The sequence below is a fragment of the Metarhizium brunneum genome, chromosome 7 (genome assembly GCF_013426205.1).
Source record: "Metarhizium brunneum chromosome 7, complete sequence".
Taxonomy (NCBI): Eukaryota; Fungi; Ascomycota; class Sordariomycetes; order Hypocreales; family Clavicipitaceae; genus Metarhizium; species Metarhizium brunneum.
The window spans coordinates 2,693,679-2,717,108 of record NC_089428.1 but is presented as its reverse complement, the minus strand read 5'-3'; the positions used below and the strand labels follow the sequence as shown (position 1 = coordinate 2,717,108).

The following is a 23,430-nucleotide window of genomic DNA, read 5'->3' as shown; positions in this document are numbered from 1 at the left end:
ACAAATAAAAGAAGAAGCCTGGCAGCAACTGATGCAGGGGCGACGGGCCTATTGCCAACATTAGCTCTTGGCCAGACTACGACCATCAATGTCCCGTCGCCGTGCCTTGTTATGCCCCAGATTACCCTACATGCACCACTATTGGCTGAGTATTGTAACCGACCCACTGAATTGCTGCCGCCCCCAGCATGGCCGTGCCGGAAATGCCCAGCCAGACATTTAAACGTCCGGTGCCCCTAGAGTCAGACAACCAGACAAGATTGAACTAATCTAGATGCGGCTGCGGCGCCTTCCTCTGGCTAGATGTCGGCACGACGCAGCTTGAGGACTGAACTCGAAACCCAGGCATTATCCGTCATTTTCTTTCTTTCGCCCTCGAATGCCCGACACGCAGATGTATCGCCGGTGGACTGCGAACATCACACACCCGGTCCTCATGTAACTCCGTGTCGCGTCTATTGGTAGCATTGTTCAAGCCCATTGAAGTTTCTGCATTCACACCAGCCCTCACAGTTGGAAACCGTAACGGATTCGAGACATCCATCGGCAGCACCAACTGCGCCTTCGTCAGCATGCCCGTCACCACCACAGACACCTTTACATCCGCCAAGGACCCGGATCACTACGACGTCGAACATAGTCATCATGACCATGGCATCGGTGAAGCGGGACCATCCCGCGCGCTGGGGATTGACCAAACCCGCGACATCACAGAGGCCGAGCATGAGTTGGGCTTTTGGCAAGCCATCGGCATGTATCCCCAGGCCACCTTCTGGTCCATGTTCTTCTGCATCGCCGTCGTCATGGCCGGCTTCGACGCCCAGATCATCACCTCCTTCTACGCCCTGCCCGCCTTCCAGCGCAAATACGGCGATTGGGTTGGCGATCATTATGAGATTGCCGCGCCCTGGCAGACGGGTCTGGGCATGGGCAATCCCATCGGTCAGGCTGTCGGCGCCCTCGCCAGTAGCTATCCGCTGCATTATCTCGGGAGGCGCAAAACGCTTGGCCTCTGCTGCGTCTGGTCTGTTGGCTTTGTCTTTGTCCAGTTCTTCGCCACGTCCATTGGCATGCTTTGCGCCGGAGAGGTGCTCGCCGGCCTTGCCTACGGATTTTACGTCGTCATCGCACCCACCTACGCCTCTGAAATATGCCCCGTGACTCTCAGAGGCTTCCTCACAACATCTGTCAATCTGGCCTTTGTCATCGGGCAGTTCATCGCTCAAGGCTGTGCAGCTGGGGTCGAGACAAGGCTGGATGAGTGGGCGTACAAGATCCCCTTTGTGAGTTGGCGGACCAGCCCACACATTTCCGCATCCAGTGACATCGCTGACCAGGTATTGACCGTCTCTTGCCACAGGCTATCCAATGGGTATGGCCTGTTGTGCTGCTTGCTGGGCTTCCCTTTGCCCCGGAAAGTCCATACTGGCTCGTCCGCCGCGGGAGAAGGGAGGATGCTCGCAGGGCGTTGCTCCAACTCACGTCTAGCACAAATCGTCCGGATATTGACAAGCTTCTGGTGGGAATAGAGCAAACAGATTTACTCGAACAGGAGTATGAAACCGAGACGACCTATTACGACTGCTTCAAAGGAGTGAGCCTTGTCCGCACCGAGATATCCGTCATGGTCTACTTGATCCAAGTCATTGGAGGAAATCCACTGATTGGCTACGCAAACTATTTCTTCGAACAAGCCGGACTGAGCTCCTCGGATGCTTTCAATAGTGAGATGCTCTGTCCTCCATCCACATTATTCTGTTTGCTTGGTGCTACGAGCTGACAGCAAATACTTCCTAGTGGGGGTTGGTAATACTGCTCTTGGGTTTATCGGCACAGTGATTTCCTGGCCCCTGATGAACTTTGTAAGTGTCACTTGTGCCAGAGGATCTCATAGTTTGAGCCGAAGCAAACTAACGTTGGACCACCAGTTCAAACTAGGCCGGAGAACCATTTACACTTGGGGAATGGCCGTCATGACCGTCCTCCTATTTGTGATTGGCTTCCTGAGCATACCAAAGAACAATACGGGTGCTATATGGGCCATGGCATCATTGATGGACATCTGGACGTTTGTATACCAAATGACGGTTGGGCCGATTTGCTTCGTGGTCATTTCAGAGATATCAGCCACACGGTTGCGCGAGCGCACCATAGCCATTGCCACAGCGGTGCAAGCGTGCGCCAGCATTGTTTTCACAGTTGCCATGCCCTACATGCTCAATTCCAACGAGGCCAATTGGGGGGGCAAGGCTGGGTTTCTTTTTGGCGCCATCAGCATCGTGTGCCTGGTTTGGTGCTACTTTCGCCTACCAGAAAGCCGAAACAGAACCTATGAAGAATTGGACATTCTCTTTCAGCGGCGCATTCCGGCTCGCCAATTCAAGAATTATGACTTGTTGGCAGAAGCAGATGCACCTGTGGATAGCACCGAGCGCTTGTAACTGCGCATCGAAGCCTTACGAATCGCGGGTAGGGAGACGAGGGATCATGTATACCCCATGAAGGTACTGTGCAGAGTGGCTGCTGTGTTGAATTTGCAGTCAATCATGTCGCACGCTGTGTAAATGCCCATCTGGCATGCGTATTGCATGCTCGTATAGTGGTCTGGGAGGGAAAGCCTAGTCTGAACATGTCGTAAATAAGATGGCTTCAAAAAGGTAATTTGCCTCATCATTGAGTTTTAGAGATCGAGCAGAGGTGCCGCCAGCCTTGATGAATACAGTTGGGTGATGGAATCAGGGCCTTGACACAGGCTTACCCGTCACTCTATTGGTCGACTCGTGGCATAAGATGAACGACCTTCTTCATTCATGTAAGATGCCAAGACGGACCTCCATGGTCATGGTGGGACCAGACGTTTCTAATGCAACCATGGACGGATGTGTACGCTCTCAATTGCACGCCATCAGTGGCTACATGTAGGCTCTCAAAGCGTCCATGCCCTGGCTCACTGGGTGCATGGAAGAGCTCCAAGTGCTTACTCGGCTGTTGGAGACCAAGTAATATTTGGCGAACAGACCACGCTTATTACTACAATTTAAACATCAACCCCTCTTGGCAATATACAATGCCTGCTACCTGGTGGCTAGTTCACCCGATTTGACTCGTTGCAACAGTATCCGCGAGCCTTGCCACAGCTCCCATTCGAGGGAGCCCAGCGGCCTTGATACCCTGAAAAGTTGGAGGAATAGACAGGACTTCAACAGAGAGTACAGCCTGCCCTGTATATGTGGGAAATTCTCAGTCTTGGCGATCCCTAGCTTGGGTACCGTTGAAGCCGTGACGCTGAACGGGTACGCCACTTGATGAGTTGCCTGATACTGCAACGATCCGACGCCGACATCATGTATTTATCATCCTTGTTAGACGGGTGGGATGCCAACACAGCATGTATGTACGAATGCAAACGGCGTGGCTTGCAGAAGCTCTAGCGGGTTAGCTCAATCGGTATTATGCGGCCGTTCCATGACATGCCACTTCAGTCAATGTAACAGAAGATGCCGTCAACATTCCCCGACACAAAGAGACCAACGAATGGCCTAGATAACATGAGCAATTTAGGACCAAGAATCTTGTCATCCCCATATTGCGACGGCTGTCACAACCTGTATGCACTACGTGCCTAATGTCTCGGTCTCCCGAAATGACAAGCCATTTAACCTTCATCCGGTATTGTTTCCCACATTTTTTGCCGTCCTCTGAATTATATTTCCTCCATCTAATCGCACACTCTCCTCATTCATCGACCGCTGCTTCACTTGCTCTCCTGGCCCCGCAGTAGCGGGTTGTGTTGGTGACGGCAAGCAAAACCGCACACTGCTTCACACTTGAACGTTGTCAAATCGGCATCATGGTCATCGGCAATCATGGCAAGTCTCACCTCGAGCCTGGGAGAGACGGCGCGTGCACAGATGACGCCCACATCTCGAATGAAGACATTGACGCAGCCGCTGAGTGCAGGCTAGTTCGAAAACTGGACGTGATCATCATCCCGACCTTCTTCATTATATACATGATGTCGTTTCTGGACCGAATTAATATAAGCAACGCCAGGATCCAAGACATGCCCAAGGACTTGGACCTTTCCGGCAAGAAATTCAACGTTGCCCTGCTTGTTCGTCCGTGGCCGCGCACCACCAGACTGCATGGACACGAGGGGTGAAAGCTGGCTAACAGGGCGTCTGCAGGTCTACTACGCTTCCTACATCTTGCTGGAAATCCCGTCCAACATGATTGTCAAAAAGGTCCGCCCGTCCCTGTACATGTCCACGCTCATGTTCATCTGGGGCGTCGTCAACATGTGCATGGGCTTCGTGCACAGCTACCAAGCTCTCGTAGGGCTCCGATTCATGCTGGGCGTCTTTGAGGCCGGCGTCCTGCCGGCCATTGTCTACATCACCTCGACGTACTACAAGCGCCACGAGTGCCAGAAGCGCATGTCGCTGTTGTTCTGCAGCACCGTTGTCGCGGGAGCCTTTGGCGGCCTCTTGGCCTTTGCCATTGGCAAACTCGGCGGCCGAGAGGGTTTCAGGGCGTGGCGATGGATCTTTATTATTGAAGGGGCCATCACGGCCTTGCTGGCCGTCGTTGCCTCGTTTACCATCATCGACTGGCCGGAGCAGACCAAGTACCTCAATAAGGAAGAAAAGGAACTGCTTCGCAGGCGTGCCAAGAACGACGTGGGAGACATGGTTCGGATGGACACGCTCAACAAATTCTCCATGCAGCTTATTGCCTCCGACTACAAGATTTGGCTTGGCGGCCTGATGTATTTTGGGGTCGGCGTGGCCGGCCTGTCGGGGGCCATGTTTTTGCCAACGATTCTTGTGGAATTTCACTGGGAACCCGAGCAGGCGCAGGTTCGTACGATTCCCGTGTATGTTTTCGCAGCGGGAACGATGCTCCTCGGCGCCTACGCATCGGATCGACTCAAGCACCGGTTCGGCTTCATCGTCGGCGGCGCATCAATGACGACGGTTGGGTACGCGATGCTTCTGTCGCAGGACGGCAAGACACGAGACTACAAGTTTGCCGCCGTTTTTCTAGTCTTTGGCGGCGCGTACATGATTGCCCCCATGGCTCTTGTCTGGCTGCAAAACAACGTGTCGGGCCATTGGAAACGGTCGTTTGCCGCCTCGACCCAAGTCATGGTGGGAAACGTGGCAGGCATTGTCGGCAGCCTGATTTTTGTTCCCGACGAATCGCCAAGATATACTACCGGATACAGCGTGTCCCTGTGTTTGATGTGGGTTGGAATCTGTGCCGCCTTGGCCATGTTTATGCTCATGAGGAGGGAGAATGGCAAGCGGGCCGCCGGGCGCAGAGATGACCGGCTTGCTTTGCCAGAAGACGTCCGGGCCAACCTTGGCGATTGGCACCCCAGTTTTAGATTTACTCTGTAGATGTGAAGGCTGCGGCTGGCTTACAATTAATTCTCCATCAATCTCCGGGTCGGCCCCGAGCGCGGGCTCGGAACGCAATCCCACATATTCCGACCCAGCATCGGGACTGTCAAGCGTGAGAAAACGGGGCCAAGAGGGGAAACTGTAACCTCGAATACGCAACAAGATCGGGAGCTCGCAACCCTGGCCCCAAGTCCGACTCGGCTACCAGGACCGGCTGATGTGCTGGTGGAGAAGAAGACGGCAACCCGGCAGTCATAGAAATACCACAGAGTCCCGAAAAACTCGCCTTGTGATTCCTTGATTCTGCCATGTTGGCGGCCTAGGACTCGCCATTCACCCTTTATTCTCGTCTCGTAAACCCCCCCAACCGTCCGGCCATCATGTACACGGCGTCGTTTGCCTTCTTCGATGCCCTCTGCGGCGCCGGGGTGACGCACTGCTTCGTCAACTTGGGATCAGACCACCCGAGCATTATTGAAGCAATGCTCAAGGGCCAAAGGGAAAAGGGCGCTGGCTTTCCACGCATCGTCACTTGCCCGAGCGAGGTATGCCCCGGCCGCTCGAGAGCACCGAGCCCTACAACTGACACGAGTTTTCTAGATGGTGGCCATGTCCATGGCGGACGGCTTCGCGCGGGTCACCGGAAGGCCACAATGTGTCATCGTGCATGTGGACGTGGGCACGCAGGCGTTGGGCGTGGCCGTTCACAACGCATCCGTCGGTCGCGCTCCGGTCCTCGTCTTTGCGGGCATGTCGCCCTGCACCTTGGAGGGCGAGCTGCGCGGCTCCCGGACGGAATTCATCCACTGGCTCCAGGATATCCCTGACCAAAAGGCCATCCTCGGCCAGTACTGCCGGTACGCGGCGGAAATCAAGACGGGGGCCAACGTGAAGCAAATGGTCAACCGCGCGCTGCAGTTTGCGACAAGCGGCCCCCAGGGCCCCGTGTACCTCTGCGCGACGCGAGAAGTCCTCGAGGCCGACCTCGCGCCCTACGAGATCCAGCAGGATCAGTGGGATCCCGTCGAGCTGGGCGGCCTGTCGCCGAGGAGCGCGGACAGCATCGCCGAGGCCCTGGCCCGGGCCCAGAGACCGCTCGTCATCACGGGATATTCCGGCCGCAACCTGCAGATACCACCCGTCCTGGTCCGGCTGGCCGATGCCGTCAAGGCTCTCCGCGTGCTGGATGGATCCGGCAGCGACATGTGTTTTCCCGCCAACCACCCGGCGTGGCTCGGCATGAGGATAGGCGCGCACGCAGCCGTCGAGGAAGCCGACGTGATCCTCGTCCTGGATTGCGACGTGCCCTGGATCCCGACGCGGTGCCGCCCGAAAAGGGACGCGGCGATATTCCACATCGACGTCGACCCCCTCAAGCAGCAAATGCCGCTCTTCTACCTCCCGGCCCGGGCGCGGTATCGAGCGGATGCCCTCATGGCGCTGGAACAGATCCTTGGGGCGCTTACGGGGGGCCGCCCAGCCAAAGTGCTCGCCGAGGGGGACGCCGCGGCGGCTGAAGAGGCGCGGAGTGCTGCCCACGCCCAGTTTCTGGCCCAGATAGCGCAGGCGGCCAGGCCCTTTGCCAACGGTAGTTTCGGCACGGGCTACCTGAGCAGTCTCCTCCGTCAGGTCTGTCCAGAAGAGACCATATGGGCCGTGGAAGCCGTGACAAACACGACCTTTATCCACGACAACATTCAGCCCACGGTGCCCGGATCGTGGATCAATTGCGGCGGCGGCGGCCTGGGGTGGTCCGGGGGCGGTGCATTGGGGATCAAATTAGCAACGGATGCGCAAGCTGGCGGAGCCGGAAAGGGCAAGTTTGTGTGCCAAATCGTTGGGGACGGCACCTATCTCTTCTCCATGCCGAGCAGTGTGTACTGGATATCCAAGCGATATAGTATTCCGGTGTTGACCATTGTTCTGAATAATGACGGTAAGCTCCCGCCTGTTGTTTGTCGAGCGTGAACAAGCCCCGGGCTAATGGCAGAACCGTAGGCTGGAATGCGCCACGGAAATCCTACATGTTGGTTCATCCCGATGGCGAGGCGGCGTCGGCGACAAACGAGAACATCAACATTTCCTTTTCCCCGGCACCGGATTACGCGGGCATTGCGGCAGCCGCGGGAAGCGGCGACATCCACGCCTTCAGGGTGAGCAAGGCGAATGAACTTGAGTCCGTACTCGAGCAAGCCGTCGCCAAAGTATTGGGTGGACAGACTGCCGTCGTAGACTGCAAGGTGGTGTTGGACTGCTAACATCATATTGATTGGAAAGCGGGTTTGAGGGCGTATTGGACGCAAGGGTCGGGCTATTGATCCTTTTTATAAGCCGTCAATGTAATCTAGTCGGTCGCCGCTGGACGGAGAGGATACTACACATGCTTGGTATAATTGACTGCATGCGACCAAACTGGTCTTGGAGTTTGGCCAGAGCCGTTTCAAGTATGTGCTTCCACCCACCTTGGTGCCTCGCAAGCATTGATCCAAGTAAAGATGGACCACGGCCTCTTTCTCTAGTTGGCGGTAAACAACATATTGACAACACATCATGTATGTCGTTGTCTCAGGTAGACACAGACATGGAGGGATGGCCACCAAGGGCTGCAGCGCTGCTTCCGCTGTGGGGGTCTGATGCAGCCATGTCCAAGGGAGCGCCCGATTGACTCGACATTGAATCCGTGTCAACTGGTGCTTGCCTGGTGGTCGAGTCTTCAATGTTGTTACTCACTTGTTCGACTGTCCAGTCTGGTGGAATAAAGAGATTATTAATGGTCAACTGGTCAAGTATTACTCGGCCGGTGGGGAGCTGCATCTGCGCACAACATTCGAGCAGCACATGTATTAATAACTGGCAGTCAAGTCGGCCGAGAAAAGCAAGCTGTGTCCATTACTAAACCAATTCATGTTGCTATGTTGACTTATCCGAGACCGATAGGGAGGACCATGGACGCCGTGAGCTGCATTGCCTGGGCCAGGTTTTCAACCATCAATACTTGACACATTGCCAAAATCGGCGACGGGCACATGAGAGGCGCGGCATCAACGTCAACTGCGCCAAATGAAGCAAGCACACCGCCGGTACCTTGCCAATAGCACACGCTCATATGCCGTGCCACGCTGCCATTGATGCCATTACCAAATGTCGAGTGGAACCATGCTGTCGAGACAAACGGTCGCTGCCAATTCTTACATGACCCGTGTCTAGAGGGATGCCGTGCCATCATTCCAAGTCGTTCATGTTGGGTGGCAATTGACATGACTGGTCTGTGCAAGTTGTTCTAGGCTCAGCCGATACGCATTGACTGTAAACTCCTGCTACAACGAGACCGTCTCCCGTTCCTTGGCGACGCGCACGAGACCATGCGCCGACACCAACACCAGCGTCAGATGCCGACACTAGTCACATTTCGGCAGGTTGCAACTGCTAAAGACGTCGCCTAGTTGGAGGTCAACTTGATAATGAATCGACAATTTAATCATCAGCGACTATGTCCTGATGGTTGCAGGGGCAATGCACGCACGATAACGTCTTTTGCTGCTACGTTGCCTTGCGTAAACAGCAACACATGATGCGCCGTGTTTTCGTCGCATGACTGAAAGAACGCACCGTGACTTGTCACGAATTGTGTCAGCCGAAATAGAGTCAAGTCAATCCAAATTTAGCATGACTTACTGCTGTCTTACCACCAGCCGGACGCCCATCGTCGCCCGTCGTGCTAGACAGTTAGTTGGGTCCCATTCCGCCTAATCGGGCCCGATGTGACTATTGCCTCTCTTTTTCTTCGCCTATAACTGTCAAAGTGACTGGTGTCTTTTTTTCCTTCTTTTTTCCTCCCTTCCTCCCTGGCCCTCCGCTCCAAGGCCTCTAGTCTCCCTCCCAAGCGGAAGCTACGATGACGCCGGGCCGGACCAGGCCAAGTCGCGGTGGTTGTGGTTGCAAGTCATTTCCCCCCGCACGTCTGTGAACTTCCTTTACCTGCTTGTTTAAGACACAGTCGGTTCATGGTCGTTGGCTTTTGGGCTTCTAGTCCCTGCACGGCTCCGATGACCTCCCGCGTCACTTGCCAAGGGCGGCGTGGAGACGCTGGCTTCTTCACATTTTCATGTAACCCGAGACATTGCTGGATGGAAAATATGGCAGTAAAAAGGGATAAAACCTCGCGCGGTCCCTGGAACTCGACCAGGGAATTTTATTGTCTTGTCCACAGCAAATGTCGGCCGAGAAACCAAGGCCGCGTTCCTGTCCTCTTCTTTGATGCCATTTTGACATTTCAACACATGACACTCATGTTATAGATCATTACTATCCCATCGGTGCCTTTCCTCTGTCGCAAACATGTTGAAATCGTGTTTGATCGCGGCTCTAGCCGCCGTATCTCTCGCATCACCCATTCATCAAGTCGTCCGAGCAGTTGCTGAGCTCCCTCGGCTCGTCGTCTACTTTCAAACCACACATGACTCTAGCGGAAGGCCCATCTCCATGCTGCCATTGATCGAGGAAAAGGGCATTGCGCTTACGCACCTCATTGTTTGCTCGTTACACGTAAACGAGAATGGTCAGATCCATTTGAACGACTACCCCCCTAGCAACCCCATGTTCTACACACTCTGGAACGAAACGGCAGTCATGAAGAATGCCGGCGTCAAGATTATGGGAATGGTTGGCGGCGCAGCCCCAGGCTCATTCAGCTCGGGCACCTTGGACGGCGACAAGGCCACTTTCAACAAGTACTACGGCCAGCTGCGCGATGTCATCAAAAAGTTCAAGCTGCAAGGCTTGGACATTGACGTCGAACAGCCCATGAGCCAGGCGGGCATTGAGCGCCTAGTCGACAAACTTCGGTCCGACTTTGGGCCCAGCTTCATCATCACATTGGCGCCGGTGGCTTCTGCTCTCTCAGGCGGCGGAAATCTCAGCGGCTTCGACTACAAGCTTCTCGACTCGCGCAAAGGCTCCAAGATTCATTTTTACAATGGCCAGTTCTACAGCGGCTTTGGCACCATGTCCCGTCCGACCGACTACACCACCATCGTGTCAAGCGGTTTCAGCGCCTCGCGGGTGGTTGCTGGACAACTCACCTCCCCCAGCAATGGCTACGGATACATCCCGTATGAGCAGCTCAATGCGACCGTCATATCGCTGAGGGATAAATACGGCCAGATTGGAGGCGTAATGGGCTGGGAGTATTTCAACAGTGCCCCTGGCGGTACGGACGAACCTTGGAAATGGGCGCAGATCATGACGCAAATCCTTCGACCGGATGCTGTTCCCAAGCTCGCCATCTCGACGGAGATTGCGCAGAAACTAGCGACGGCATTTAATGACAGTGTCAAATCGAACCCTGTGTGGGCGGCAAAATCTGGCGGCGCACTAGGCGTTGACTACCATCGGATGATTAATGTATAAAGTCATGGATCAAGATATTTTATATTATTTATATACGACCATTATGACTACTATGAGTAGAGAGTAGCCAAATCACTTGTGATTTAACCAACAGTTGGAGACTGACTGAAGGTTGCTGTTGACACACTATAACTTCCATCAGCTACTACAACAGCTAATAGAAGCATGCGGATAAGGACAAGTACAAGCAGCAAGTAATTATTTCAATGCCTGCCTGTTTAGTATTATTCTCTACGAAATGCCCTTACTCTCTACAAAGCCTCTTGCTGGGACTTGTCGGCACTGGATTGCGCCTGTGTAGTCAAAAAATAGCCATACTGCTCCTCGGGACATGTAAAATAATAATATCACGTTATGGGTCTTATTATCAACCAAGCCTCATTCGCACATTAATTTTTATTATTACCTTTGCTTTTCCTCTACACACTAGAAACTCGAGGTATTTGCTGCGTTCACAATACTGTTGCTTCAACCCTACAACTACCATTACCCCTTGCCATCTAGTAGGCAAAAGCGCTTGTGTGTTTCAACAACAGCGGCAGTTTTATCCCACAGTAGTATTGCCAACCCAATCGTGACGGTTCCCCTATTCGGAATACGTAGCTTCGTTCTCAAAGCCTCGTGGAATGACTTCTCTTTTTAGTTATTTTGGTGTAGCAGCTGGTTTCACATCGTCCCCCCGAGGGGCGGATTTAGCTGTACACTCAAAGAGGACTACGACTCTAGACCTGGGATACATTTTGCTACGAGTAATAAAGGCCCTGGTGCAGTCCTTCCTGCTGGCAGACTTTTTGCAAAGCTCCTGTTGATTGGATTGGACTTGTTCTTGGACTGATTTGACCTTTCCGAACGCACTCTGTATACACCTTTCGACAAAGTTCATCATTCGCATCGTAAGCGTATTAGCAACCTCCCACGATGTATTTACAGCTTTGCTCAGTCGCCCCCAGCTTGACACAAGCAGGTGGATGCCTGTCTATAAATTCAGTTGGCGCCATGTGCCCGGCGAAATACATCTTTGATAGCTTTCTCGTAGCTGCCTCAAGTTTTTGGATTTTCTTTGTAATTATTTCCTATTTCTTCGTTAGTAAACTACTTGTTCCTTTTCAAGGAAAGCCGTGCACCAGACTCTTTGTCAAATGCCTGGTCCTTAACGGCACCTGTAAGAGGAGGCTCACGTTGGTTCATGTTAAGGGCCCGAGGGATAAGTAGACGTGCTTTGCCACAAGGCAAAAAACATGCAGTGAAGCTGTTTAGATCTGCCACTTACTGTCACGTAAAGGCAGACAATTTTTGAATACAAGGTCTGTGAGCATTGTGTTGTAAAATTCCTTCTGTTTGCCACAGAATCTGTGACAAGGGCTCAATTCAATAATAATCTCAAAGGGTCTCTAAGGTCTTGAGTTACTTAGAGGAAAGAAGAGAAAGGTAACTACTTTATATATATATATATATAAATATCTAGGCCTAGGGCTCCTACCTAGGTATATGTTTAAGCTGTATAACTAATAAGTCCTGTATCGGCGAAGCCCCTTTGTTAGGCTTCACGATCTCTTGGGCCTTTTCCGTGTAACTGAATCTACCAAGCTACTTCCGCATTCACTACTGCCGTGTAGTCCAACAAGCATACCTATATACTGTGGTTGGATACAGCAATCGCAGTTGTGCTATAAAGTTGAGCAGAGAAGACCAAATCATCAAAGAACAATTATCAGCGTTTGACCTCAATAAGCGACCATAGCCCCGGAAGTCATTGGAGTAGGGCATCGTGAACTTGGCAATCATCATGCAGAGCAATGTAGTTCTACGTCAGTATGCAAGGTCACATTATTGTGCTTCCCAAATGCTACGACCCTCATCTCTCTATGGGATCGGGTCTTGAGTAGGGTCTCAGGTGATGTCTTGGGCCATATTCAGAGTCGTATCTGGAATCTGACCGGCCAAACTACTTTCTACATCTCGATACCAGCCTATCAGTGCCGTATGCGTGATTATTGGGCCATCCAGGTGTGGTACCAGTCACAAAACAATCGGAAGACGCCCGCTACAGTGCCCCCAAGTGCTTTTATTCAAATGTACTATTTGGGCAGGTTTGATACATGTTACACGGTTACACGAGGGCCGTAATCATGAGATGTAAGATTTTCGGAGAGCCTCTACTGCAAGTCAGACACGATTTAAATGGACAAGATCGGAATAATCCGCCGCCTCGATATGCCAACATCGTACTGAGAGGAGGCGAAGGCTTTATTGTAAATAGATTATTGCCGGTTTGTTTTCTTAAGTAAAAGCTAATATTTAAACATGGACTTAAATTAAAGGACGTATAAACCGGCTAGGATATTAGGTTCGTCTATTATATTAGTTAATACTACTTTCAAGAAGCCGTATAGTTTTAAAAACGAGGTCTTTTTAGATGATAATTTTTACTAATATTGCATGTAATATAACTAAGACTACCCTATATCGATTCTATTTGTGTTAATTGAAGAGGAGATTTTATTTCTACATAATATAGTCAAGACTACGCAGGGCTATACATTTACATCCCTCAAGTTTATACACGGGAATACAACCCGTCTCTCTTAAATAAAGCATCTTATAATTCAATGCAATTATTATACTTTCATCATAAACCTTGACTTGGAAAATACATGCCTAGCACGGAAGAGTTAGTGCTAAAGCTACTTGGCCACGTGTGAAAGTATGCACAATTCCTATTAAAGTGCTACGTACTTCTTTATAATATAAATGTTTTCTTTTAACTAAATATACGTTATTCTTTTGAAGCAATAATAACGTGAAGAATTGTATGCGAATGCCCTCAGCATCGTCAACATTACGAGGACCGGCATCACGGAGCAATATCGCAAATTGTGGTAGCTTGTGATCAGTACTCCTTGCCGAGGCAAACGTCAGTCAACCCTGTCTAGCTGGTGACTCTGGAGGCAATATACCAGCCTCTTGATTGGTAGGTGTATGAGCATGACGGCTGCCCAAAACAGGCAGGCGTCGCGAATTAGAGTTGACGGCATTGGATCACCTCAATGAACCTTGAAGTCCGGGGCATGAATTTTTTCAAGATGGTCATCTTTGCCCGATATACAGAACAGCATTACGTTGCCACTCATAAGTTGGTTTGGAAGCAGCCACGTCGGGATCACCACCGCCACCTTGCTGTCGGGACCCGGGAGTGGCCAATCGCTTCCCACGACTTCGCCCAGGACGTGCAGTGTCCGTGGCAGTCGCCTGCTGCGGAGAAGTAGATAGAATGGGCTTCTTACAGCATCTGCGGAGCAGAGAGTTTGTGTCCCTGCGTTGGGTCGGCTTTCGAGTTGCAGCGTGGCGCTTAGGTTTGCCCACAACGTGCTGTGGCAATTTTTGATCTTGCTCCCCTTTAGGAACACGAGGGTAACTAACGGCAACCGGCTTTCTGCAGAGCTTGTCACGCGTCGAGTTAGTGCCCAATTACAGGGTGGCTTGGTTTACCGTTGGGTTCGGTGACTGGGTAGCAATGCTGCCAAGAGCCCTGATTTGCATGCACGACTGATCACGATGGGTGAGATGGTATACGAGAATGCTCGCGATCGGCCATCTACCGAGTAGAGCCGGCATTCAACTGCTAGCCATGTGCTTTGTGTACCCTGAGCAGTTGCTCCGGTGAGGAGAGACGGAAGAGTCATGTCATCTCTGTGGCATATCATATTGGTTATCTTGCTCTGTTTACGTTATTCAAGACACGATCTAACCGAGGGGCGGGGGTTGAGCGGCTTCTTAACTTATTGTCTCATCTGGACTCGGAAAGTCACGAGTTGGCTAACCACCCGTTGGGCCGGTCGAGATGGCTTTGTCTCGACCGCATTACGTCCGGCAGCCTCGCTGTCACCTTGTTGATGTGGCGTCAACATGGTCTCGCGAGTGGTTGAAGAGGGGAGGAACCCCAACAACAAAAGTTGCACCGTCTCTCCGTTCCGCGGGGAGCCTGGTCATGTTTGCATTCGGCCATGGGGATATTTGGAGATGTTTCTTTCCCCGCATTACCCCGCATTATTGTAAAGGTTCAAGGGTTCGACGGTGGGATTACCCCGTATTTCCTGGCGGAATATACAGTAGCTGACCTGCAACCCTCGGGTCGGCCATGATGCATGGGCGACTCCGTACATACATTTGCCTCCACTTATGCTGCGTCTCCTCTTCAAGGCGAAATATCACACGGCCACGCGGCGGACCACATGTTGACGAATCGTGTGCTTCTCCGACTGCCCCGTTGCCATGCCTCCATCCAAAGCTGCCGAGCCTTCTGCAAAGCGGCGTCGAACTGACGCACAGCTGGCACAGAAACGGCAAGCGGATAGGGTCAAACACAGATCGAACCGTGCCGAGAGCAAAATGCGGTTGGAAAGCATTGAGAGAGACGTATCGTTTCTTCGGGATACCATAAGTGAACTTCTGGTTCAGATACGGCAGCCCCAGCCTGCGCTTGCCGAGGCTGCGGCATCCAGTGTTGGCCAATTTTCTCATCAATATTCACATCACGAGCAACTGCAGTCCAGCCCATCGGAGAATAACGCGCCTGTCTCTGTAAGTGACTGTGTGGTCAATACTTGACCATTGACTCCATATCTTGACTGTTGCATCATGTATGTTTTAGCTGTGGCTCAAGGGACTTGAGCCTATCGAGCAACGTCTTCTAACTATAATGACAGCAGTTCATCAGTACTTGGCTGGAGCATGCAGGGAGCCATCAATACAGTACCACGGCTGCGCCAGCGCCGGACAACACTTTTGTCACGCCTCAAAAAAGTCCTTCCATTTCCTCATCACCTTGCTCACAGCAAACGACACTAGTCGATTGCCGATGTGGCTTGCAGCATGGCCATCAGTCAGAATGCCTGGAACTGAAAAGCTTTACTGTCTTGTATGAGTCTCACAAGGCTCTATCACAGAGCCCGTTGCTTGCATTGTCCATTGCGCGCAACCCAACCTTGCCCAACATGCTCCTACACTCGACCAACGACAGCCCTCTCACCATGTTGATTGGCACAACGTTGAGACAGTTCCAAGCTCGAAATGTGGAAACTCTCTGTGGCTTATACTTGTTGGTCTACCGACTGTTGCGGGTAAGTCTCTCCACACTATTGTTTGTCGCAAACGTGTCCAGAGCTTGAATATGTAACTGCTCACATTACTAAATGCTTCATTTCACTAGTGGCGCATGTATCCAAATCCGGATTGGTATCAGGACGTGCCTATACTAATGCGGCCAACTGAAGTGCAGAATACACACTTGCATCCTGTTTGCATTGACTTCTTGCCGTGGCCTGCTTTACGAGACTATCTATGCCAGAACCAGAATAAGGACTCGCGCCATTCTGTCGACCTGTACATACGGTCCATCAAGCTGCACTGGCCGCTGGAGAAGCCGCTGCTTTGCACGGATTCTGGTGGTGCGGTTGAGCTGCACCCAGACTTTGAAGCTACGGTTTGCGATGCTCAGTCGTGGACATTAGTTTCTCCTTGGGCCGAAGCTTTTGAGCACTTGAAGATGCATGTAAATTAAACTTGTAACTATTTGTAATACTTGTTCTTTGTTCTTCTGTATCTATAAACGCCGCGGCCCACTGGCCTGCCAAGCGAAATCTAACAACGCGTTGAGAGCAAGTTTCGTAGAAATGTCCAACTTGACAAGGTGCACATGAGCCGATACGTGCATGTTTGCAGGCGCCAAAAAGGCGTCCAATGCAGAGCTGGCCTTGGCCTTGCGGTCATTCATGATATTCTTTACATGTAGCCAAGTAGGAACTCTCGGCGCAGCAATTACAGCACAACTCGTGATTCCCAATGCAACGGCGACGACTTTTTCGACACTAGACCAAAAAGAGCCCTCATTGTTCATGAAGCAAGCGGGAGAGAAGATGCACACATGCGTAGCTATGCCCAGGGAATGGCGTGGAAGCCGAACAGGCAAGGTAAAAAGAAACACGATCAATTGCAGCAAGTCACTGGAACTTGAGATTCGAGAACAAATGCAATTTGTAATTTTCGGTCAACTTCTACTCTTCATTTGCAAAACAAGCGGCAAATATACAAGATACTATGTACATCACTCAAATACAATAAATTCTTTCTTGTTTGATGCAAACCCGGACAAGATAGTCTAACATTTGTATTCGGATATATACGACATGTACTCATTGCTTATTCTAAATAAATACCTCTCCCTTCGGCAATGCTATTATGTCCTCATTATGTTCATGTATAAATATCAAGCATCATTAAAAGAGCCGCTTATCCATCCTCGCTCTCAGACACTATGAACCGCGTACGCTTAATTCTGTCCTCCGATTAATGACTGGAAAATCGCTTTAACAAAATCCGAAATGGTAGCCACAAGCTATTTGTCCAAGTTAGCGGGATGCTTCTACACGAATGATCAAGGAGGGGGACTGCTTACAGGTGTTGCATCGCCAATCAACTCGGCGGTTTGGGATACAAACGTCTCGGTCAGAAGTTGTTCAGCATTTCCAAGCAAGCCCAAGACGCCCTTGATGCTCTTGGGCGTGATGAGCGGAGTGACAGTGTCCACGATGCCTTCAATGTCAATCTTCTTGACGGCATCGAGGATGGGTTTCACCGCGTCGACCAAGCCGGCCAGGTCAATCTTGCTGAGCGAGTTGAGAAGAGGCTTGACTTGTTTCAAGAGCCCCGAGATGTCAGCGCCTTCCAGGTCTGCGATGAGCGGCGCCGCTCCGTGAACAAGTGTCTGCGTTTCGTTGACGAATTGGCCGGTCAGGAGTGCTTCGGCGTTGGCCAAGAGGCCAATGAGGCCTTGCACAGTCTTGGGTGTGAGGAACGGAGCGAGAGTGTCGAAGATGCCCTTGAGGTCAATCTCGCCCAGGGCATTGAGGATGGGTGTGATTTGCTTGATGAGCTTGCCGAGATCAATCTCGCCAAGAGCGTCCAGTAGCGGCTTCAACTTGGTAATGAGGCCGGGCAGGTCGATCGTGCTGAGGGCACCCACAAGAGGGACAGCTCCATCAATGAGGGTATGGGTTTGGTTCACGAATTTTCCAGTCAGCAGATCCTCGGCGTTGCCAACCAGGCCAACGATGCCCTGAATGCTCTCCTTGGTCAGCAAGGGGGCGAGAGCTTCCAAGATGCCCTCCAAGTCTAGCTTGCTAAGTGATTTGAGTAGAGGTCCTAGCTGGTTGATCAAGTCTTGCAGATCCAGCTTGCCCAAGGAGGCAATTAACGGCGCCGCTCCCTTGATCAGGCTCTGTGTTTCGTCCACGAATTCGCCTGTGAGTAGTTTTTCGGCGTTGCCTAGTAGGCCGACTATTCCCTTAATACTCTCTTCAGATAAGAGTGGTTTCAGGGCATTTAATAGGCCAGCAAGGTCGATCTGTCCGAGAGTGGCTAGAAGAGGCTCAAGCTGGCTGATCAAATTTTGCAAATTCAGCTTGCCCAAGGAGGAAATCAATGGCGCCGCACCCTTAATCAGACTCTGTGTTTCGTCCACAAACTCGCCCGTAAGTAATTTTTCGGCGTTGCCTAGTAGCCCGACTATTCCCTTGATACTGTCTTCAGTTAGAAGTGGTTTTAGAGCATTTAATAGGCCGGCGAGGTCGATCTGTCCAAGGGTAGCCAAAAGAGGCTCAAGCTGCTTAATCAAGTCTTGAAGGTTTAGTTTACCCAAGGAGGAAACCAATGGCGTTGCACCCTTGATTAGAGTCTGCGTCTCGTCCACAAACTCGCCCGTGAGCAGCTTTTCGGCATTACCTAGCAGCCCGACGATTCCGTTAATGCTATCTTTGGTCAAGAGCGGCTTGAGTGAGTCAAGCAAGCCGGCAAGGTCGATCTGGCTAAGCGTAGCGAGCAGAGGTTCGATTTGGTTGATTAAGTCTTGCAGGTTCAGCTTGCCTAGAGAGGCAATCAAGGGAGCAGCGCCCTTGATTAAGCTTTGCGTCTCATCCACAAACTCGCCTGTAAGCAGCTTCTCGGCATTACCCAGCAGCCCGACGATTCCGTTGATGCTATTTTCAGTCAACAGGGGCTTGAGGGCCTTCATTAAGCCTGCGAGATCGATTTGGCCGAGCGCACCAAGCAGAGGCTCGAGCTGCTTAATCAGGTCCTGTAAATTGAGCTTGCTCAGCTCTGCGATTAATGGCGTTGCGCCCTTGATGAGGGTTTGCGTGTCATCAACAAACTCCCCTGAGAGAAGCTTCTCGGCATTGCCCAGCAATCCGACAATGCCCTCGACACTCTGCTTAGTCAATAACGGCTTGAGAGCTTCAAACAGTCCGGGGAGGTCGATCTGGCCCAAAGCGTTCAAAATCGGTGCCAGCTGCTTGAGCAGGTCCTGCAAATCTAGCTCGCCGACTGCGTCGATCAACGGGCCAGCTTTCGAGATTAGGTTTTGAGTCTCCTCCACAAACTTCTTATTTAGAAGTAATTCGGCATTTCCAAGCAAGCCAACGATTCCCTTGATACTGTCTGGGGTGAGCAACGGCTCGAGCGCTTTGAGGAGACCGGCTAAGTCGATCCTGGTCAATTCGTTAAGAAGAGGCTCGATTTGGTCAATCAACTTCTGAAGGTCAAGCTTTCCGAGGCTTCCGATGAGAGGGCCAGCAGACGAAATAAGGTTCTTGGTCTCGTCCACGAAGTCGCCTGAAAGTAGTTTCTCGGCGTTACCTAGTAGCCCGACAATGCCCTTAACACTGTCGGGAGTAAGTAATGGCTCTAGCGATTTGAGCAGGCCAGCTAGGTCAAGCTTGGTCAATTCGTTTAGAAGAGGCTCGATTTGATCGATTATCTTTTGAAGGTCAAGCTTTCCAAGGCTTCCAATAAGAGGACCAGCAGAAGAAATAAGGCTCTTTGTCTCGTCCACGAACTCGCCTGAAAGGAGTTTCTCGGCGTTACCTAGCAACCCGACAATGCCCTTGACACTGTCCGGCGTGAGTAGTGGTTCCAGCGATTTGAGAAGGCCGGCTAGGTCAAGCTTAGTTAATTCATTGAGAAGAGGCTCAATTTGATCAATCAGCTTCTGAAGGTCTAATTTGCCGAGGCTTCCAATAAGGGGACCAGCAGAAGAAACGAGGCCCTTAGTCTCATCCACGAACTCGCCTGTGAGGAGTTTTTCAGCATTACCTAGCAAGCCGACAATGCCCTTGATGCTATCTGGCGTAAGCAAAGGCTCCAGTGATTTGAGAAGGCCGGCTAGGTCAAGCTTAGTTAACTCATTGATGAGAGGCTCAATCTGAGTAATCAGCTTCTGAAGGTCTAGGTTGCCAAGGCTTCCAATAAGGGGACCAGCAGACGAAATTAGGCTCTGGGTTTCGTTGACGAATTTGCCCGTCAATAACAGCTCAGCATTGCCTAGCAGTCCAACAATACCCTTGATACTATCTGGCGTAAGCAAAGGCTCCAGTGATTTTAGAAGGCCTGCTAGGTCAAGCTTAGTCAACTCATTGATGAGAGGCTCAATCTGATCGATCAATTTTTGCAGATCGAGCTTGCCAAGACTGCCGATAAGAGGGCCAGCGCCAGACACTAAGCTCTGGGTGTCGTTGACGAATTTCGACGTCAAGAGGTCTTCCGCGTTGCCTAACAGTCCAACGATACCCTTGATGCTATCCGGAGTAAGCAGGGGCTCCAGGGACTTGAGCAGACCGGCGAGATCAAGCTTAGTTAGCTCGCCAAGCAGCGGTTCAATCTGGTCGAGCAATTTCTGGAGATCAAGCTTGCCGAGACTGCCAACGAGGGGTCCGGCGCTGTACACCAGGCTTTGCGTTTCGTTGACAAACTTGGATGACAGGAGAGTTTCGGCGTTGCCGAGAAGGCCAACAATGCCCTTGACGCTATCCGGCGTAAGCAGCGGCTCCAAGGACTTTAGCAGACCAGCAAGATCAAGCTTGGTCAGCTCACTGAGAAGTGGTTCAATCTGGTCGAGTAATTTCTGGAGATCGAGCTTGCCGAGGCTACCAACAAGAGGCCCGGCACTGTAGACGAGGCTTTGCGTTTCGTTAACAAACTTGGATGACAGAAGCGTTTCGGCGTTGCCGAGAAGACCAACGATGCCCTTGACGCTATCACTTGATAATAGCGGTTTGAGAGCGTCAAAGAGGCCAACCAGGTCGAGCTTAGCAACCTCCTTCAATATAGGACTGATTTGGTCCACCAAGCTCTTGATATCGACGTCCTTTAGACTGCCGAGAAGTGGGCCAGCGCCAGCAACGAGCGACTGAGTATCGTTGACAAAGTTCTTGGTAAGTAGCAGCTCTGCATTTTCAAGGAGACCAGCAATGCCCTTGACGCTGTCACTCGAGAGGAGCGGCTTGAGTGCATCAAAGAGACCAACCAAGTCTAGCTTGGCGACTTCCTTGAGGATTGGGCTGAGTTGGTCGACCAGACTCTTGATGTCGACATCCTTGAGGCTTCCAAGCAATGGACCAGCGCCAGCAACCAGCGACTGGGTGTTGTTCACAAAGTCCTTTGTCAACAGCAGTTCTGCATTGTCAAGGAGACCGGCAATGCCCTTGACGCCGTCGCTCGAGAGGAGCGGCTTGAGTGCGTCAAATAGGCCAACGAGATCGAGCTTGGCCACTTCTTTGAGGATGGGGCTAAGTTGGTCGACCAGGCTCTTGATATCGACGTCCTTGAGACTGCCGAGCAAGGGCCCGGCACCCGCAACGAGCGATTGCGTGTTGTTGACAAAGTCCTTTGTTAATAGATCCTCTGCGTTGCCGAGCAAGCCAACGATTCCCTTTATGCTTTCGTCACTCAGTAGTGGCGACAACGACTTGAGGAGGCCGGCAATATCAAGGCCTCCCAGCTCCTTGAGAATCGGGCCGAGCTGATCAATCAGGCTCTTCAAGTCGGCCTTGGACAGAGACTCGATGAGTGGGCTGGCTCCATCCAGCACCGTCTTGATCTCTGACACGGTCTGGTTGCTCAACAGGGTGACGGCGCCATTCACAATGGCGGGCAAGTTATCCAGCAAGGGAGCGACCGCTTTCAGGATGTCTGTGGGGTTGATGACGCTCAGGTAGGGGATAAAGTTGTGGGCAAACTTGAGGATGTCATTGAGATCCGAGGTGGTCTGGTTGTTCAGGAGTGTTCCGGCACTGTCCACCAGCGTGACGATCTTCTTGATGGAATCAGACGTCAACAGCGGCGAGAGCTGTTCAAGAACACCCTTGAGATCAATACCCTTGAGGGCATCGAGCAAGGGAGATACCTCGCCAACAAGAGACTGTGTCTGGTTGACAAAGGTTGGTGTGAGCAGTGAAGCGCCGTTGGTCAGCAATGTGCCGATGTTGTCGATGTTCTTCTCGGTCAGCAGTCCCAGAATCGACTTGACAAGACTGCCGAGATCAATATTGCCAATTTGTCCAACCAGCTTCTCAAGGTCGAGCTTGCCGAGCAATTGCACAAGAGGTATGGTGCTGTTGAGGAGCTGTCCGACCTGGCTAGGAACTGGTGGCTTGAGCGTCGCTGCTAGATAAATCATGGAATCGTGGAAGCCCGTGAGGAATTCCGGGGTGAGCAGGGACTCGATTGATTTGAGCAAGTCGGCTATGTTCTTGATGGCCGGGACGATGTCGAGTAGACCGTTGAGACCGGTGAGATCTCCTAGTCCTCCCAACAAGCCAGCAGCTTGTGCGCCGCTCGAGCTGGAGCCAGAACTGGATCCCGAGCTCGTCGTGTTTGCTCTGGGAAACAATGCCGCCCGTTGTTGCAAGGCGTGGTTCTTCTTGAGCAGGCCATTGAGTTCTGCGAGGGCCTCTGTGAGATCGGATCGAGGCACCAAGGCGAGGTTGTGTTTGGCCAGAATCTCGTCGAGGTTTAATTCTTGCGGCGACAAGGTTCCAGGAACGCCTTCGGCGACGACGCCGAGGGGCACAAGGGCCGCCACAAAGAGCGATGAGACGCGCATCGTGATGGCTCTCTTTTACCTTGAGCTGGGTTCTGTCAGAGGTTGAAGGGGAACAGCGAACCCAACCTGATGCATTACGCCAAAGGGAGGGCGATGAAAAGAAGAGCAAGCACACGGGTGTCTGGGGAAGACGTACCAATATGGGTTCTCCAACGGCCTTGTGTTTTCACATGAGGAGCACCGAGAGGTTCAGCTCAACTGGCGAAAGCCTCGGGAGACGCTGCCGATCAGAACGGGCCAGCTTTTGAATCTTGCTTTACAAAGTTTTTTCAGACTTGAGTTTCCCCAACTTCCCCGGCTTCCCCAGCCTGCCAGTATTCTAGCATTCTGCAGCTCATACCGCCGCGCACGGCCACGGTCCATCGCCAATGGAACTATACTCGCAGCAATTTCTCTTTTGGGTTTGGAGAAGCAGACTATGAGAGTGGAGATGATGAACCTGGTTACGACCCAAGCGCAGCGGCCCATGCAAAGGGGTCTATCATTTCCCGGAATAGCTAACGCCTCTCCACCGCTGGAAAACCCGGTCGTCTGTGGGGAACAAGATGCTCGAGGCAATTTGCCAGTCTCTTGTCAAGGTTTAATAGGAGGGGTAGCTCGGCAAAAGCGCTGATCTATGAGACATGTGCCTGTTTAGTTCGTGAACAAAGCAAAAAGCCGTACCCAGATGGAGCCGTTAAA

General features: G+C 51.8%; 6 protein-coding genes across 6 annotated transcripts; 5 read left to right on the top strand and 1 right to left on the bottom strand.

Annotated features, from left to right (window-relative positions):
• Positions 1–572: 572 nt before the first annotated feature.
• MAL31_3 (Maltose permease MAL31) lies at positions 573–2,441 on the top strand (the record flags this gene model as incomplete). The annotated part of the gene is made up of 4 exons (XM_014684194.1): positions 573–1,283; positions 1,361–1,724; positions 1,798–1,862; positions 1,929–2,441. The coding sequence occupies 4 exons, from the start codon at positions 573–575 to the stop codon at positions 2,439–2,441; spliced, it is 1,653 nt and encodes a 550-aa protein (XP_014539680.1).
• A 1,409-nt stretch (positions 2,442–3,850) lies between these two features.
• Positions 3,851–5,402, top strand: G6M90_00g113740 (uncharacterized protein; the record flags this gene model as incomplete). Its single annotated transcript, XM_014684193.1, has 2 exons — positions 3,851–4,114; positions 4,188–5,402. 2 exons carry the CDS (start codon positions 3,851–3,853, stop codon positions 5,400–5,402), a joined length of 1,479 nt encoding a protein of 492 aa, XP_014539679.1.
• Positions 5,403–5,785: 383 nt separating this feature from the next.
• On the top strand, positions 5,786–7,663 carry G6M90_00g113730 (uncharacterized protein; the record flags this gene model as incomplete). The annotated part of the gene is made up of 3 exons (XM_014684192.1): positions 5,786–5,950; positions 6,006–7,341; positions 7,404–7,663. 3 exons carry the CDS (start codon positions 5,786–5,788, stop codon positions 7,661–7,663), a joined length of 1,761 nt encoding a protein of 586 aa, XP_014539678.1.
• A 2,080-nt stretch (positions 7,664–9,743) lies between these two features.
• On the top strand, positions 9,744–10,814 carry G6M90_00g113720 (uncharacterized protein; the record flags this gene model as incomplete). Its single annotated transcript, XM_014684191.1, has 1 exon — positions 9,744–10,814. The coding sequence occupies one exon, from the start codon at positions 9,744–9,746 to the stop codon at positions 10,812–10,814; it is 1,071 nt and encodes a 356-aa protein (XP_014539677.1).
• A 4,272-nt stretch (positions 10,815–15,086) lies between these two features.
• Positions 15,087–16,374, top strand: G6M90_00g113710 (uncharacterized protein; the record flags this gene model as incomplete). Its single annotated transcript, XM_066131898.1, has 3 exons — positions 15,087–15,395; positions 15,521–15,934; positions 16,024–16,374. The coding sequence occupies 3 exons, from the start codon at positions 15,087–15,089 to the stop codon at positions 16,372–16,374; spliced, it is 1,074 nt and encodes a 357-aa protein (XP_065987947.1).
• A 768-nt stretch (positions 16,375–17,142) lies between these two features.
• G6M90_00g113700 (uncharacterized protein) lies at positions 17,143–22,749 on the bottom strand (the record flags this gene model as incomplete). Its single annotated transcript, XM_014684189.1, has 2 exons — positions 17,143–17,208; positions 17,269–22,749. 2 exons carry the CDS (start codon positions 22,747–22,749, stop codon positions 17,143–17,145), a joined length of 5,547 nt encoding a protein of 1,848 aa, XP_014539675.1.
• Between the last annotated feature and the right edge of the window lie 681 nt (positions 22,750–23,430).